The sequence below is a fragment of the Solea senegalensis genome, linkage group LG11 (assembly GCF_019176455.1).
Source record: "Solea senegalensis isolate Sse05_10M linkage group LG11, IFAPA_SoseM_1, whole genome shotgun sequence".
NCBI classification, from domain to species: Eukaryota; Metazoa; Chordata; class Actinopteri; order Pleuronectiformes; family Soleidae; genus Solea; species Solea senegalensis.
Genome location: NC_058031.1, coordinates 10766105 through 10783868, shown reverse-complemented (window position 1 = coordinate 10783868; position 17764 = coordinate 10766105). Strand labels below are relative to the sequence as shown.

At 42.9% G+C, this 17764-nt stretch overlaps 1 protein-coding gene across 1 annotated transcript in view; it reads right to left on the bottom strand.

Annotated features, from left to right (window-relative positions):
- Nucleotides 1-2483: 2483 nt before the first annotated feature.
- The window catches only part of si:dkey-151g10.3 (serine/threonine-protein kinase WNK3), a 34498-nt gene continuing 19217 nt past the window's right edge, over nucleotides 2484-17764 (bottom strand). Inside the window, exons 5-25 of the mRNA XM_044037570.1 lie at nucleotides 17301-17458; nucleotides 17043-17131; nucleotides 16732-16951; nucleotides 16228-16537; nucleotides 15969-16084; nucleotides 15704-15877; nucleotides 11796-14891; nucleotides 11472-11509; nucleotides 10024-10159; nucleotides 9807-9923; nucleotides 9528-9629; nucleotides 9344-9392; nucleotides 9079-9231; nucleotides 8288-8974; nucleotides 6814-8168; nucleotides 6345-6594; nucleotides 4629-4714; nucleotides 4197-4531; nucleotides 3821-4053; nucleotides 3643-3738; nucleotides 2484-2896 (exon numbers count right to left, since the gene is read on the bottom strand). Coding sequence (XP_043893505.1) covers nucleotides 2484-2896; nucleotides 3643-3738; nucleotides 3821-4053; nucleotides 4197-4531; nucleotides 4629-4714; nucleotides 6345-6594; nucleotides 6814-8168; nucleotides 8288-8974; nucleotides 9079-9231; nucleotides 9344-9392; nucleotides 9528-9629; nucleotides 9807-9923; nucleotides 10024-10159; nucleotides 11472-11509; nucleotides 11796-14891; nucleotides 15704-15877; nucleotides 15969-16084; nucleotides 16228-16537; nucleotides 16732-16951; nucleotides 17043-17131; nucleotides 17301-17458 — 8213 coding nt within the window. The remainder of the gene's footprint in view (nucleotides 2897-3642; nucleotides 3739-3820; nucleotides 4054-4196; nucleotides 4532-4628; nucleotides 4715-6344; nucleotides 6595-6813; nucleotides 8169-8287; nucleotides 8975-9078; nucleotides 9232-9343; nucleotides 9393-9527; nucleotides 9630-9806; nucleotides 9924-10023; nucleotides 10160-11471; nucleotides 11510-11795; nucleotides 14892-15703; nucleotides 15878-15968; nucleotides 16085-16227; nucleotides 16538-16731; nucleotides 16952-17042; nucleotides 17132-17300; nucleotides 17459-17764) is intronic.

Genomic DNA, 17764 nt, shown 5'->3' with positions numbered 1-17764 from the left:
AGCAAGTTTCATGGTTTGAAACAGAAATAAGACATTAAAAAAGACTAAAGATTCTTTGAATATAATCTTAAATGACTCAGAGAGGTATATCAAGGAAGGGGAATCCCATGTAAACAGCAATGGTAACCTGTGTTTCCTACTTTCAGTTAACCTCTGGGTAATAATGATGAGAACAAATTTATACAATTTGTACAACCCCATTTCAAAATACAAAAATAATCTTTATCTTTTAGATAATGTTTTGGTAACACTTCAAGGACAAAGCCAGCTTCACATCATGATCAAAATGCTTTAGCTTGTGGTCAACATGTTATTATCAGACATGACAGCACAGTATTTCACCTTCAATAATAATGAACTACATTGCTGTGAAAATGTGGGTTGTTTTTTTAAAAAGCAACAAATACAGAAAACCGTTGTTATACTCTACGCAGTTGCAGTTTGCCAACCATATCCTTTAGCATTAACCAGTCCTTACCCACCACTGATTTAAATTTCTAAGACTTACATTACACTCGTTTACATCCTGTACACTCTCCTGTTTTCTGTGGCACACACTCTCTTCATCATTAATAAAACTGAAATGTTACTTTGACTACAGGCTACTTGTTATGTCAAAAAAATATTAAGGCCTGACTATCAATGGTCAAATGTATGTATGGCTAAACACACTGATAACCCAGTAAAGTATATTGTAGAGTAATATATCTGCTACTGATATATTACCCTTTTTATTTCTGTGACTAGAAGTGAAGTGAGTTTATGAACAGAGGAATGGAACATTGAACATGAGTAAACCTGTTAGTGTGAATAAAGCACATGTATGGCCCCCAGATGTTATCACACCGACAATCTGTGGTTGAAGACTAAACGGTTAACTGAAATAAAGAAATGGTACATCGCCAAACAACAGTGTTGGAAAGCAAGCTGACAACTGGTACACTATATGGTCTAAGGGCTCACTTGAGGAAACAAGCTCAGGATGTACAGTATAGGAAAGCAAACAGCACAGTGATGTTTGAGAGGCCGCTTTGAGTAGAACAGGTGCAATTTATGATGCACTATTCGATGAGACTATCATCAAAAACACTGTCTCTCACAAAAAATAAACAATCACACACTCACAACAAATGTAATTTTTTAAAGGCAATAAAGGAATAACCTTTATGCCCCCCACCCCATCTTTGACTTGGCAGTTGTCTTTAGTCACCTCAGCATGACACGGTGATATACTTTGAATTGCGGAGCTAAAATCTCAAATAACAAACGTGAAAGCAGGTCATCCTGAATCCAAATTTACTCATGACTGATTATTTTTCTCAGTAGGCTACAAACAAATAACATGAGATTAATGAATATATAGCGAGTGCAGACAGGTTTGCACTCGCAGTCATTTAGTCATGCAGTCTTGGGTTAAGTCGACCCAGGTATCCACTGAACGTAGATGGTTTATTCCAATTAGCCATCATATTAAGACTTGATCTGAATTTATACCGAACCACTGATTGTAATTAAGTCTGCTTCTATGCAATAAACATGAAATAATACACATGCAGTATGGTGCATAACACTAACAATGTATTTGGTCATATTATGGTAATGGTATCCAGACAACTTAACTGTGCTTTGTTGTGTAACATGCTGCTGTTTAATTGTTTTCACTGCCTATTTAAACACCCTGTGTTATACAGTAGGCCTGTTTTTTTTTTTTTAAAAGATCATGTCAAGATCATTAAAAAAAGCTCAATGCGTCTGGTATTCATCGATGTGCTTATACAAAAATATCTAATGCCTTTCAGACAAATCAATACAATACATGCTGATCCATTTTGCTGACCATTGCTAATTGCACTTTTAAAATTGATAGTCCTTTCACTGTAAGCTTTGACAAATCAAACAACACACTGTCAAATATTTTGACCCTCTTGTCTCTGCGTAGGGAGAACTCAGGTCCAACTGTGTTGGTTTTGAAATCAGAAACATTAATTTTAAACTGTGTCAAAGGACATCAAAGATATGTACTTGAATAATCCATAAACAATAACTCACACTCATAAATGTACTCACCCATACATTGAAGAGTTTATACATCTCAACACCCAAACATTGCACGATTAAGAGACGCCAGCTTTCCATATTATCCATCATCCCTCACATTTTCTCTTCATGTCATCCAGACACACACACTTGAATCCATATATTCATTGTAGTCACAATTTCCACATACATACAAAGAGCTAACACTTCAAATAGATCCACTTTACAACTTAGATGTTCAATCTCTTGCACCTTCATATTGCCCTCACATTTCACCTCAATTTCATTTCTGTCCCAAAGAAAGAGTTGAGGTGGGGGTTGTTGGGTGAATTTTGGCACTGGAAGGTAGAGCAGCAGAAGAGCAAGAGGAGGAACAGGTGCAGGAGGATGAGGGACAGGAGCAGCATGTTCCCCCAGAAGCAGCAGTACTATCTGAGGGTGCAGTGTTACCACTGCCGGGCAGCAAAGATGTGGCCGTAGACACAATAGATGTGGGCATTTGAGAAGGCAGCACTGGCTGGTTTTGAGGTGATGAGTGGGGCAGCTGGGTAATCGGCTGTGTCGGTGGTGACGACTGAGACTGTACCGGAGTTTGCATCTGGTGCTGCGGTATCTGCTGGCGGAGCGGGGGCTGCTGATAGGTTATCTGCTGGAGGGGGAGAGACTGATGGAGGTGTAAACTTGGCTGCATCTGTGGCACCTGAGCCATTTGTGTTTTTGCTGGAGGTCCTGGAGAGGGGAGATTGGACACGCTTCCTCCAACTGTGTAATGAGAAGGGGCTGCCACAGGTAAGCTGACAGGGGCTGGAGAAGCCTGGAGGTTCAGTGGTGCTACTGGGAACCAACCTGGTGTAGCCACCTGTAAGAAATATAGTTGTGAGCACAAAAATAATGTATTGTACAGTATGTTTTGGTTTTGGTTTCTTGTTGAGAATCAAAATAAAGAGGTTATTTAATTCAATCAATAATTCATAGACCCTTAGAGTCTATGAATGCGTGGATGGTTGTTAGGCTAGGCTAGGCTAGGCTAGGCTAGTGACCTGTCCAGGATTGTTCTCTCATTCTCACCCCATATTTCAAGTTGGACCCTCAAATGATATGTAGAAGGAAGCTACCTTGGTCTTGGCAGGACTTGAAGACATGTAAATTCTATAAATTCTATAAACTTTGCATGTTAAATAGGTATTCCTTTACAAGTGCTATATATATATATATATATTCTTTTTTTGATGTGAAGTCTTACCTCAGTCGAAGGACTCCAGCCTGCCAATTCCTGCACCTGCTGAATCTGCTTGAGTTGATTCAGTGAAGGCTTGGCTGGGACAGGGCCCGCCAACTCCTTTGTCCAATTATCAACAAGTTTGTGCAGTTCATCTGTGAATGTGCTTTGTCTTAGAGGACTCTGATCTATGAAAAAATGAACAGGGATACATCAAACCACTGAATTCCACAAAATCCGACTGGTTGTTTTTTATTTATGGGTTTTCTTCTCAATATTGAAAGCAGTGATACAGTATATGAACCTTCATATGTATTACTGGGTAAGTGTGTAGAAGAGAACAATGCGTGAGACAATATATTTGATCTCTTTTGTAGCAAACATACCTCTTTTAGCAGGCAGTGACGGGTAGTGTGCAGGGTTGCAGTAGAGGGGCAGTCTGTTCTGTTCACCACCTGAGATACTGCTTGACTGCTGAATCCCTAAATTAGAGATGCATGGAATACTTACAGAGAGAATGCAATGGAACAGATCAGGGAGAAAGAAGAAAATGAAAATCCTTACCAGAGTGTGTGACCCCATTGTTATCCATGTGAGAGTGAGGTCGGGGCCGTAGTTTGATTTTTGCTGGCCTGGGCCTGCGTGGAGAGACGACAGGAGCCATGGGAAGAGGAGGGCTTAGGGAAAGACAGGCAGGCAGACTCTGTCTTTGGTCTTTGAGGGAACGAAGTTGTCTGTAGAGTTCCTGCAGCTCTCTATTCTGCTGGGCCTGAAGGGATACCACCTCTTTTATGTGTCTAGACAGGAAGAGATTAAAAAGTGGGAAAATATTTGTGGTATATCACAAAAATGAATGAGCACATATAAATATATAAAAACAGAAGCAAACCACAAATCTGCTGCTATAACAACTCCAAAATATGTCCTCTCACAGACTCACTTCTCTCTGAGCTTGTGTAGTTCTTTTCTCAGGCCTTCGTCCTCCAACTCACTCTCATCATCATCGCTGCTGCCCAGAGGCGAGTGGTTAGGTCCATGACCCCGAGACTGATGGGCTGACACTGACATCCTTTTACTTTCATCTTTCTCCCCTTCCTTTACCCGAGATCTCCTCCTCTCCCTCTCCAAATGAGGAGACACCAGGGAGGTATCAGTCTGCCCATCCTCTTTCTTCATCTCTGCCTGGGTTACAGAGAAACGTCCCACTTTCCTTTGAGTGCTACCATGGCCTGATGTTGGATCCTTTTGAGGAGAGGTCTGGAGTACTGGAGTCACCTGATCGCAAAGGTAGTGAGAAACAATAGATTTGTCAACAGAACTGAAGCTTTTTCATTGGGGAAGGTTTTGGCAAAGGGTTAGGTACTCCTCCAACCTGGAATCGTCCTTTGCGCAACTGAACTGGATTTAGGGGTGGCACCTCTTTCTCCTCTCTGAGCGCCTGACAGGTGGATTGTCCATCTAATAAAGAAATGGGGGTGTAAAACAAAAAATGACAAGAGACAAAAACACACAGAGAAATATAAAGAGCACATGAATGACAAGATGAACAAACACAACAGACACAGAAACATGTACAAGAAAAAGAGACATGTAGATGCACATGGACAAACATGGGGCACAAACATGAAGGCACAATGTTAGAAATCACTCACAAATGTCACACACCATCAATGTTCTTACTTAGATCACATGTGTTCAAGTCTATGAAAAATGCAAACATATCATGAGATCAGTGGCAGTCTTTGACTAAATTCTAAATAACAAAGTGTTTGTTGAAGTGAAAATGCATACAAGGTAAATGCATGATGGGGTTTTTGGAAGGAGTGGTGAATACAATTTAAGGAAGTCATTAAACTAAGCACAAACAGAGAAATGGCAATTTACAACAGTTTTGTTCCACCCACCCAAGTTCCACTCTATCATTCTCACCAGTTCACAACTCACTCACTCAACAAAGCCCAATATTAAGTTTGAGATCTGTGCTCAGATCCACAGTCATATTGTGCAGTGTTAGATGTGCAGTATGGTGCATTAAAAAAGTGTGCAGATGGATAATTACTGAATAAATAAAGACCATAAATATATGCAGCCTGAAACAGGTGTTACTTACAGGACAGTATCCATAATTAGTCACTCATGTAAAACCTAACAAACTTGCTCAAACATCTGATCAAGTGACACATATTAAATACATGCAGGATGACTGGAATATTAAAACAGGGTGATAATAAAGCAGGTTAGAAATGCCTACCCATACATGGCAGGATCTGACTCACATATAAGGCTCCTAATAAAGTTCCCAATAAATACTAGAAATAATAAAATATAAAAATAACCCTCATAAATTGATATGCTACAACTACATCATGTAGTAGTGTCTTATGGAGCAATGCTGTATTGTATGAGCTGCACAAATGAGAAGCAAGCAATTAGTAGAAAATAGTTTAGCAACTTGGCAACTACAAAACGACATTTGTGTTATTTATGACGTGAGTAACATGGTTCTTTCTACAACTGAGCCAGCAGGTGGAAGTGAGAAGGTGAGAAGGTTGGTGCTGGCAGCGCCGGTGGAATTAGAGACAGGGAAGGGAGTGTTATGAGAAGGAATTATATCCTGGACACAGTCACAGCTGAGCTTTGCTCCAGAGCTCATCTGCACTCGGGTGGGCCTCAGATATCTGATGCCAACCTCTTCCTACACTGTGCCAATGTCCTACCCTCCTCTACTCTCCAATGTTCGCACCCCTGGATAGTAACCCATGCAAAAAGAAAAATGGCAAAGAAAATTAAATTTAGCAAAAATCAATTCAGTCACAAATTAAATGAACTTAAAACAATAATATATTGAAGATGTCAACAATAAAATTAGATGGGGACTACAGTCACATCACAATGTACATAAACATAATTAAATAACTGTAAACAACAATATCCATTAGCATTAATAGTTATTAATTCCTGAGGGTTAAGCCAGTTATTATACTATGTTAAAGCTAGTAGTAGATTAGATTTAGGTCCATGCCCCAACATTCTCTCTCTCTTTCTCTCTCTCTCTTTCTCTCTCTCTCGCTCCCTTAAAGGACGCTACCTTGCTGGACTCTGGGCTTCTTGAACAAGCTGGCGGAGTGGCGCAGTTTGCATGCCCAGTTTTTGAATTTGCGAGTCCATGATTTCTTGCTAACAGGATTTCTGATACTAGGACATGTCAGGTTTAGGCCAAAATATCCACCTCCTACATTGTGCTGCTGCTGATGTCCATGCCGCAGGGGGATTGGTTGCTGATTGGGAGGCCACAATGCTTCTCCGGTGGCACTGTTGTCAGAGTGTGAGGGCACAGCCTACAACATTTGAGACAATTAAGAGTGGCATCATAGTATACAAACATATAAAATGGAGAGACACTCAAAAATGTAAACATTTCTCATGGACACCTGAAATAGAACAAAGTGGAATCACATTGACACACTAAAATAGAAACAATTAAATAATGTAAATTCACTACAATGTAATTTCAAATGGAGAATTTACTCAAAAACTCATCTGAAGCATTCACTCACGAGAATGGTTGGTTCTCCTGGTACAGGTGGGCGCTGGGAACCAGCAGAGTCACCTTGATTAGGAGGCAGGAGAGAGGTAGGTGGGGTCAATGAGGGAGAGGTGGAGGGTAAAAATGGGCCAGGCTGCTGCTCCACTGGACCTAGCCCTGCAGAGTTGGCCACTTCCAAGAAAACATTCTCTTCTCCTCCATCCCCTTCTGGATCAGGGGAGGTGGAGGAGGAACGGGAGGTGGTAGAAGAGGTTGTGGAGGATGAAGAGTGGGGGGAAGTGTCTGATGTGGAGTCAGGTGGAGGGAAAGACATGTGGTGGAGTGACTGCAGCTCAGAGGACTCGTCTCCACCTGCTGATGTGGAGGCAGCTGATGTAGGGCCAGAGGCGGCTCCTCCGACCAATGCTGCCCCACTGCTGTACTCCTGATACAACAGGTTCCTCAGCTTTTCATCCAGAGTCTTTATCCGGTTGTCTACAAAATCAATTTTGGGAGGGCCTTCACTGTCTGACTCAGCAACAGAGGAAGGTTGAGCAGGGGATGGCGTCATTGTTAGGGAGAGTGCAGGTAAAGGCGCTTCAGCACTTGACAGATGGAGAGGAGGCAGAGAAGAGTCAGAGGAAGGGTGAAAAGGGGCAGAGTAGCTGCCAGTGTCTTCGGTGACACTTGTGTCTCCTGTTGACACTTCCGACTCTGACATCTGTGAAGATGACTGCTTCTGCAGTGGAAACTGCTGCTGTGTCTGGGGTGTATCCATGGCTTTAACAACCTCCTGCTGTTGTGTGTGGTCACCTGTGTTTTGAGCTTGCTGTGGGATTTGCTGTTGTGGAGTAGATGTAACATTCAGCTGCGCCTGTTGTTGAAGAAACTGTTGATTCATTGACAAGGGCAACATTTGGCCTTGATCTGGCTTCATTGACACAGCACCCATCAACAGTTGCTGCTGCTGCAGCTGCTGTTGCACCATTTGCTGCTGTTGTAAGTGTATCGTCTGTTGCAGGTTTAACTGTTGCTGCTGCAGGTGATCAATGTGAGCCTGCTGCTGGGACACCACAGCAGCAAGTGGTGCCAAAACCTGCTGTGCTACCTGCTGCAACTGAGGCTGTTGCAGCAGCTGTGGGGTACGTTGTGTTGTTTGCTGTTGAACATGGGTTATTGGGGCCTGCTGGGGGGGCACAGGTGGCAGAAACTGCTGCAGAGGGATAGACTGTGCCACCACCTCTGTATGACTTGGTTGAGGCAGTCCCTGCACCTCAGCCAGCTGTTGCTGAAGGGGTATTTGTTTCTGCATGAGCTGCTGCTGTTGTTGTTGTAACTGCTGGATAGACTGTTGCAAAGCTTGTTCCTGCTGCAGCTGCATGTGTTCTTTGTAAAGTTGCTGTTGTTGCTGTTGTTGCTGTTGCTGTTGTTGCTGTTGTTGCTGCTGTTGCTGTTGCTGCTGTTGCTGCTGCTGCTGCTGTTGCTGTTGCTTTGCTGCTGTTGTTGCTGTTGTTGCTGTTGCTGTTGCTGCTGTTGTTGCTGTTGTTCAGGCTCCACTGACTGCATTTGTTGTAGAGCTGCTGTTACCTGCTGCTGTACTGAAGCCTGTAGCTGTGGCTGTTGTTGTGAGACCGATTTGTCCACCTGGCTAAGAGTCTGCTGATGCTCTATGCCACCGTGGCTTACTGTTGAGGCGACTGCAGCAGTAGGAGGAGGGGAATGAAAAGAGGTTGAGGACTGGTCCATTGCAGACACGCATGACCTTGAAGATGTTATCACTGTATCCCCTATAATTTGACCCACAGTGGAGCAGCCACTGCTCCCTGGAAGAATGATGATATCACGAACAACAGTGGTGGGTGTGGGAGAGACAACAGTAGGAGTAGGAGTAGTAGACAAGGTGTGGAGGTTAGCAGCAGAATGGATGGTTAAGGATGAGGGAGCACTGGAAATCTGATCAGTAGATGTAGAGGTGAGGACTTTCAGTTCAAGACCTTCGGAAGCAGTGATGGGGACAGAAGCGTTGAGAGTGGAGGCTAATGCAGAGATGCTTCCGGGGGCAGTGGTGTCTGAGTGGGACATGGAAGCAGGGGCTGAGGTGGTAGAGCCTGGAAGGGAGGTAGCAGTAAGGGTAGGGCATGGGGGAGAGGTCATTCCACTCAAGGACTCCAGACTTTGTGATCCTTCACTTTCTGCAGCCAGAAACAGTAATATATGGTTAATTTAGTCAGTTTAGTCAATTTAGTTAGTCATGTTAATAAGCCAAAGCACTGAACCTGGCTTCAAAAGAACTCACCTTTCTCTAATTCTGAAGAATCCATTATCTTTGTTTCAAAAGCCTGTAGTGGTATGGCTCCTCCTTGGCTGGAAAGAGAGTCTCTATGGCGGATTGTCTGGTTTATGAAAAAGCGCCAGCGTCCCACTGGAGAGGAATGGGGCACAGATTCTGCTAAGAGATCACAAAGATGCTTTACTATTACATTTATTACAAGTTAAATTACAGTATGTACAACACTTCTACAAACTATATTTGTATTCAAGAATCCAAATGTCCAAATCACCTGCTGAGCTAGTGGGCGTGCTCACATGTAGTTGCTCAGTAGATCCAGTCTGTCAGAAAATCAAAAATCAAATTCCTCAATTGCATTAAAAATAACATCAGTGATAAAATTGTGATTGTTATTGTTCAGTGAAAACAGGAAAAAGGAGAGAATGTGACAAATGAGAACACTGCTATCAACATACCTGTAAATGTGTTTGGAGAATTTCCTGGGCTTTTTTAACTATTGTTCTAAGCTCTTCAACAAATGTCTCTTTCTCCACATCAAGGACAAAGTCCTCTTCCACCTACAGACAATAAATTGAAGATTAAAAGCAGTTATTGCTGTTTTATTGTTCGTTTTTTCTCATTTTATATATTTTTTTTATTTCTTAGTTTATAAGTGTCCTTGGGTGTTCTGAAAGGCACTTATCAATAAAATGTATCATCATTATTATTATTATTGCAGAAGGTGAGCAGTTTACCATGCAATCTGCTATGTCCTCAGGTGCGTCCCCTTCAATGTCAAATTTAAATGTCACCATCTTGTTGCTGTGGGTCTCCAACTGGCATTCCACCATGTTGTCCCCACTGCTGGACACCTGCAAAGGACAAAACAAATCAACATTATGCTCTTGTTGTTTTCAGACTATGTTGGAATATATCATTAATATATTTTTTGCCATTTGTCTTTAAATCTACCTGGAGCATGCTCAGTTGAAACTGATGTGAAACCTTCTCAGTCCTCTGGGAGGAGGATCTTCTCTGAGTTTTTAATTTTTCTAATTTGCCATTGGCCAAGAGCTGAAGAGGTTCTTCTCCATTCGCTGGGACAGATCTGTGCGTAGTAAGGTAAGTAGAACAATTACATATCATGATGTGACTAAATCTATGACAGAGACTAGACATTTCAAAATCAGCTACTCCTTTGCCATCTCTTCAAATAAAGAAGTGGAAGATGACTGGAGTGAGAGAAGTTTCAGTTCAAATTGGAGATGTTTTACAGTAACGACTGCTGAGAGTGAAGAGGAAGCTGACCACAGACTGCTACAGACATGCCAGTGTGGATACTTAACTTTTCTCCCAAATAGGGAAGCAGCACAAACTTCAGCCAAGGTTGACTGACACTGACTTTCTCCCACTCGCTCATTCACTTTATCAGTTGATATTTCAAGTATATAAGGAATATATTTGACGGTTCTATATTGTCGTTTTGTTTTTTCTTCTGTCATCATGTGATAATTCTCCACTGCTATCAAGCAGACACACTTTCACTGTAAATTTGCCTGTTGCTGACACATAGCAATTAACCAAATAGGTTCAAAGTTTATAAAATAAAACTAGATGGTGGGACAGTTATATTTCTATGTGTGTTTGTGCATGAATAGTTTCATATGTTTGTAAATGTGGTAAACACAGCTGATGATGTTCCCATACATGTTTTAAAGTATTATTTATTTAGTTTTTTAAATCTTTCATTGTGTATGACAGTGAGACATTCCTCTCTATTTGCTTTGTAAGATTTCATTAGAAAGCAATTATGAGTAATACATTCACTTTCTGTCAATCAATCTACCTAAATTGTACACACTGGGCCTTTAAAACTGCTGTCAGTAATATAAGCTTCAGGCTAACTTCCTGTCTGTTGCTGCCATTGGTGTCCTGCTGTCTACATCACTTCATGAACACATTTGGTGATGGGGTGCCTTTACGCTCCAACAAACTAATCTCTAATCTCACTAACAAAGTGATTTGCTTCATTGTGGAGTTCTGGCTCCTGATTGAATATAGTTTTGTGGGATGCTCAAAAAAGTGTCTCTTAGATTTATTTACATAACTAAAGCACATGCGTTTATAGCATTTTTTATGGTTGCATATGGTACAGCTCCAACTCCAGTTAAACTAATGATTAATTAAATTATTTCGATTGATTTATTTCCTCCGGGAGAAGGCGGCGCCCCTCAATTATACCAAGAGCAAACTAGAATAAAATTTGCGTCCTTGATCTGCAACATGTTTTACCGTGTTAAATGACATACTCTACCATTATCACGACTCATACAAAAATAATTTAAAAATTTGCCACGACATCCATACACCAGCTAGCTCCACTAGCTGGAGTTAAGATCAGGAAATAATATCAGACATACCCTGTAGAAGAAGGACGCTCTGACAGGTATGGGCCACCCTGAAGAGTAACAGCCATACAAACAAATAAAGGAGTGCACACAAAAAACACATTAAGTAATGTAATGTCATGGATAACATGTCATACAATAACTTTTACTGCTCTATGAATATACATCTTTAAAGAACAAGTCTTGTTAATTTGAACCAAAAAGACACAATCAACAGATATTTGATTATTATTAGATTAACAGATCAAATTAGCAGTACTATCAGTCATTCTGTCAACATGTCAACAAAGTAAAACTATCACTTAAATAATACAGCAACTTCCATTCTTCCTGTACCTGAGCATTGCCCAGCAGGGAAAGGTCACAGTCTTGCAGTGAGGCTCGGGGCAGTTTGGGGACATTAGAATCAAGTGATTGCAGAGTAGCAACAGGCGGAGGGGAGGTGGGGATAAAGTCGGCCGGCTTCGGTATGGTTACCTGAGCCACTGGTGGAGATGTGGGTAGCTCTGGAGCAGGGGCAGCAGCAGGATGGAGGGATGGCAGAGATGGTAATGTTGTTGAGGGAGATGAGGTATGAGAGGGACTGAGGAGCATTTGTTGAGCAGGAAAGACAGCATTGGTCAGAACAGACTGTGTATCAGTAAGTGTCTGTGTCTGAGAATGTGTTGGTGCCTGAATGAGTGTCTGTGTTTGGGCCTGGATGCTGGTTTGTGTGTGTGTGTACTCTGGTAGCATCTGGTTGGCCTGGTGCGGTGGAGACTGAGTAGGACCTGTCGCTAGATGACTATACAAGGGAAGCGCAGTGTTCTGGGAGTGTTGCTCAGCCACACGACTGGACACTGTTTGTGTGGGTGGATGGGTAACCAAATGTGAATGATTTGGACACTGTGGAAGAAGCTGATGCTTAACAGGAACCGGTTGCTGAACAGGTGCTGCAGTGGCCTGTGACAGTAACTGAGCCTGTGGAGGAGGTGGAGCTGGCAGTTCATGCACTTGAGGAAGCTTCTGCAGATGTTGTTGGTACTGCTCTGTGGACTGAGGCAGAGCAGGCTGTGAGATGGGTTGAAGGGCTGATGGATCAGTAGTATATCCCAGGGACTGCGGCTGAGCTTGAAGAGCTTGCGCTGGAATATAGGCTTGTCCAGATTGCTGCACAGGATGAGGTATGGCAGGAAAGTTTGCAGGGCCAACTGTGGAAATTAAATTGTCCGTTTTTGCAACACTGGCTGAGCCAGAAGAAGGGATCATCTGTTGATACTGCAGTACTGGCTGCTGCTGTTGTGTAATATGAGTTATGTCCTGTTGTACAGATGGCATGGCTTGGTGAGTAAGCTGTGTGACATACTGTGGAGTCAAAAGTCCAGCTGCAGCCTGAGCATGCACCTGACAAGGTGACTGGTCTTGAGTTTGCTGCTGGAGCTGAGGCTGCATGAGTCCTGGCATTTGAACATTTTGCTGAAAATGAGACTCATGTTGGATTTGACTGGGAATTGATGCAACTGCAGCTGGAAACTGGACAGAAGCTTGATTTTGTTTGCCTGTCATATCAACAACTAGGCCCTGGACATGTGATTGCTGTGGCTGGGTAGATGTTTGATGCAAAGATGGAGTCTCGATTAATGTCTGAGTAGCACCTTGGCTCTGTGTTGGAGTGAGAGGTCCTTGATAATGTGTTTGCAAATTCATTTGCTGGGTCTGGATGCAATGACTCTGTCCCTGGACAACTGCTGCTGGAGGAGATACTTGAGCCTCAGTCATAGCCTGAACTACTTGGGGTGAACTCTGGGCCACAAAATTGACTGGGTTCTGTCCCTGGTTCTGGGAATGAGTCTCATTTTGTCCTTGCTGGATGGCCATGGGAACTTGAGCCTGTGAGGCAGATGTTTGGTGCTGAATCACCTCAGTGCTGACAGCTGCTGCAACTGGAATATGAGGTTCCATAACAGAGGTATGGTACTGCGGCTGGGTAACAAATGCTTTCTGCTGCTGGATCAATAATGCTTGCTGTTGCTGTTCTATCACCGGCTGTGTGAGGGAAGTGTGAGATATAAACTGAGTGGGGTTCATTTGTGGGATACACACATGCTGTCTATCAGTTGCTTGCTGCTGAATCTGCTGTTCGTTGTTCCTTTGTGGAATAGGGACAGTCTCTTGTTTTTCAATTTGCTGAAGCTGAGTTGTGGCTGTTTGCTGCTCTCTGTTCTGTTGCTGTATTGGAGCATATTGCTGTAATCTCTCTGCTTGTTGTTGTTGCTGTTGCTGTTGTTGTTGTTGTTGTTGCTGTTGTTGTAACAGAACGTGTTGCTGACGTTGTTGCTCTAACTGTTGTTGTAACAGAGCTTGCTGCTGTTGCTCTATTTGCTGCAGGATTTTAATTTGTTGCTGCTCCTGATGCTGTAGATGCTGTTGTTGTAAAATAGCATTTATTTGAAAATGCTGTTGCATTAGCGCTTGTTGCTGTTGTTGTTGTTCCACTTGTCGGAGTAAGGCTTGCTGCTGCAGTTGTTGTTCCTGCTGCTGTTGGGTCTGTTGGGGCTGCTGCTGTCCACGTTGGTGCTGCCTCTCTGGTTCTTGTGCTCCAGCATGGTGTTGTCCAGCTTGCTGTGATAACTGGCTCTGCTGCTGTTGCTGTGAAGGCAACTGATGCTCGAGTTGCTGCTGTAAAAGGGCTTGTTGTTGTTGCAGAAGCTGCTGCTGTTGAAGCAGTTGCTGCTGATCAAACTGGACATAGATCTGATGTTCATCAAGTGATAAAGCCTGTTGTTGCTGCTGCTTCTGTTGTAGCAGAGTTTGCTGTTGGTGTAGTTGTTGCAATTGCATTGTGCTCTGCTCATGATGATCCCCCATTGACGGCTGTTTATAGGACTGAGGTTGCTCTCCTGGCTGTGGTAATGACAAAGCTTGTTGATCCATACCTGTTTGTGTAGGTAACAGTTGCTGATGAGGAGGTGGCTGGGCAGGTTGAATAGGCTGCTGTATGAAGACCTGCTGCTGAGGATCATGGTGATGTTTCTGGACAGCTGTAGCTGAGAGTCTCTGCTGCTGTTCCGTTGGTAGATGAGTAGCACCAACTTGTTGTTTGAGCTCAGTGGCCTTAGCCTCCATTTGCTGTTGTGATTGTTGAAGTGTGGAGGAATGGGGATCCATCCCTATCTGTTGTTGGTGGACAATGGTCTGCTGAGGGATTATGGCAGGCTGTGTTGGCTGGGGTGCTGCCTGGGGAATGATGTCAGTAAGCTGAATGGGAGTGGAAGGGGGTTGGGTTTGCTGAGTGAGGGGCGATGCTTGTCCAGCAGGATCACTAACTGACATGGATGTGGTGAGAATATTTATGGGTGCTTGAGGGGAGACGGGGGGTATGTATGACTGTGAGACGGGCATTGACCCATGTGGTGTGGCTGTTTGAAATGTATCTGATGGAAATGTTTGTGACTACTCATTGATAGTGACAGAATGATTGTTGTTGAAAGAAAGGGGGGAAGAAAATAGTAGACAACAGGTAAGAGTAAGCATCAGCAAGGGGCATATATGAACAGCACATTAAATTTTATATTGCAGGGTTTCCCAAAGGGTTTCATAGCAGAAGTGTCAGATCACCAAAATTTAAGTAAGAAAAAGTAAAGTGCAAGTTCTATTTACTACAGCAACACTATATTTGATGACAGTGGCTTTGCATCAGTTACATCTCATAAACCTCTGCTAAGCAATATCCTGAGGGAAACCCTGCACAGCACATCATCAGATGGTCAGTCTTAGACAGTTTTATGTGGATGAAGTGTTATTTGAGGGAAAGGAACCCAAAATATGTCATAGTAGCATGATAACAACTTTTATTCATTCATTCGTCATCTACTGCTTTAACCATCCACATGAAGAGGGTTGTGCATAGGCTGATGGTGCCAATACCAGCTGACATAGGGTGAAAGGCCGGGTAAACCCTGGACAGGTCACCACTCCATCACAGGGCCACATATAGACAAACAACCATTCACTCACACCCATGGGCAATTTAGAGTGTTCAATTAAACTCTGTTTTTGGACATGTGGGAGGAAACCAGAGTACCCAGAGAAAACCACAAAGAAAGGCCCAGGCAGGGACGTGGACAAGCAACCTTCTTGCTGTGAGGCAACAGTGCTAGCCACAAACTTTTTTTTTTTTTTAATAAATAATGTAAATTATAGTGGCCTCAATATAAACATGACATTCCTTTTTTAATTAAAGTTAGTATTATGACTCTTTTCACCTGAAAATATTGTTGAGGTACACTTGGTGATACCTGTGCAACCATGGTGCCGAGTTGAAGAAATGTCTGACCAACAGGTCCTCCTCCACTCTGGCCTAAGGACATCCCGGATATACTGATACTCTGACCGAGAGGTACATTTGGAACATTTCCACTCTCACCAGAAGGGAACATCTGAGGATGAATAATAGATCATGAATATTCATCAAAACTTAGCCAGTTTAGTGTAGTTAATGAAGGAGATTAAAACGACATATAGACATACAGATGTTGTCAGGGGGAGAGTTGTTTGAGTGTGGGTGTATGACTCCCTTTGCTGAGAGTATGCCTGGCTCTGCTCACTTGCGTAAGATTCGCAGCTGGCAGACCCAGTGCTATCACCTTATGAACAAAACACAATTGAAAAAAAATATTAGATAGATCAAAATAACACAAACCTATTAAGACTTAATATTAAGTATTTGACTATGTATTTTTCTAATAAATGTCTGGTGCATGAAACATTATGAAGGTGCGTAATCTACCTGGCAGATTAACAGTTGTCCCACTGAAAATATGCTGCTGTCTCACATGCTGATCCACTTCAGGCAGCTCCTCAGATTCCTGTCCTCCTCCTGTCTGTCCAGCTGCCACTGGCCCCAGTGAGGATGAGCAGGACGGATGAGGAATGGTGTATGACGTGAGAGAAGAGTCTCTTTTTTCTTCAAAGCCCCAGTGCTGCTGAAGGAGCTGCTGCTGTCGACGCTCACGGGACTTTTTGATCAGACTGACTCTGTCCCGAATGGATTTTCCCACCACCTTGGCATCACTCTCATGGAAGAAACCTGACTTCACCTGTGGTAAGGTAGAGAGAGAGAGATGCAAGTCATTACTGAATGAACACAAATAGCTAAAGCTACCATGAAATTGCTGATAAATAATTCAGATGATTTCCCTCAACTGTACCTTTTTTTTTAAGATTAAAAGTGTCAAATTCTTTACCCAGTTTTCCCAACACCAAAGAACTCCCACGTGCCCCTACATCTCACCATCTCTAGAGCCACCTCCTCAGCACTATCATTCTCAAGGTCATAGCTGAACTCAATGGCCTCATTGTCTTTATGCTTCCCCTTCAGCTTCTTAGGCTCCTCAACCCAAATCCGCAGAGCCAAACAGTCTTGGGTGCCTGTGTCCTCCTCAGCGAGCTCCACCCGGACCCCTGTGTCTTCACCAAAGAACGCATGGTTCAGGAGGTCTCTGATGGAGAGTCTGTCAAAGAGGTAACCAGATTTTTAGGATGACCTGAAACTTAACATGAGACTGTGAAGCATGTCGTGCAATGAATATAAAACCTGTTTACCTCTGGCTTTTGCTCTGACGAATGCAGCCTTCAATTATCTCTTTTATTTCTGGGTCATTCACTTTATCAAAGCTGGCTGGCTTTATACCCTGCAGAAAAAGAAAATGGAAATGGAAAATGTGTGTACTTATACTTGTTGTACAATTACATCATGTAGGTAGTGGGGATCACATTTAAATCAACAAAAAAATAGGTGTACAAATGTCATTACGACAGGTGTGTCGTCTGTATGAGAGTAATTTAGTTTAAGACACTCACGCTTGTGACTTTGCGATAGATCTGAGCTGCATTTTGGCATTCAGAGTAAGGATATTCTGAAGTAGCCATCTCCAGCATGCACATCCCAAAGGCGTACACATCCACAGACTCATCATAGTGTTCTTCATACATCTCTGGAGCCATGAACTCCGGCGTTCCTGTACAGAGCAGATAGCGGATTACAGTCAAAGGCGAGCAGACCAGCGTCATACTAATGCATCCCCGTTTACATGCTGTATTTTCAGACACACAGCAGTGTTCACGGAGCATAAAAGAGTGAAAAAGTGAATAGAAGCATTAAAATTCAATCAAAGCTCTGATATGAATCTTCCTGGCAACTGCTCTTGCTTCCTGAGTTAAACATTATTGAACTAAATGGTGCTCACAGTGCACTGCTTAAATTGGCGCACAGAGCCAGCCTCTCATCAATGGTTTCTGTTTACATTAAGTGCTCCCCACATGGA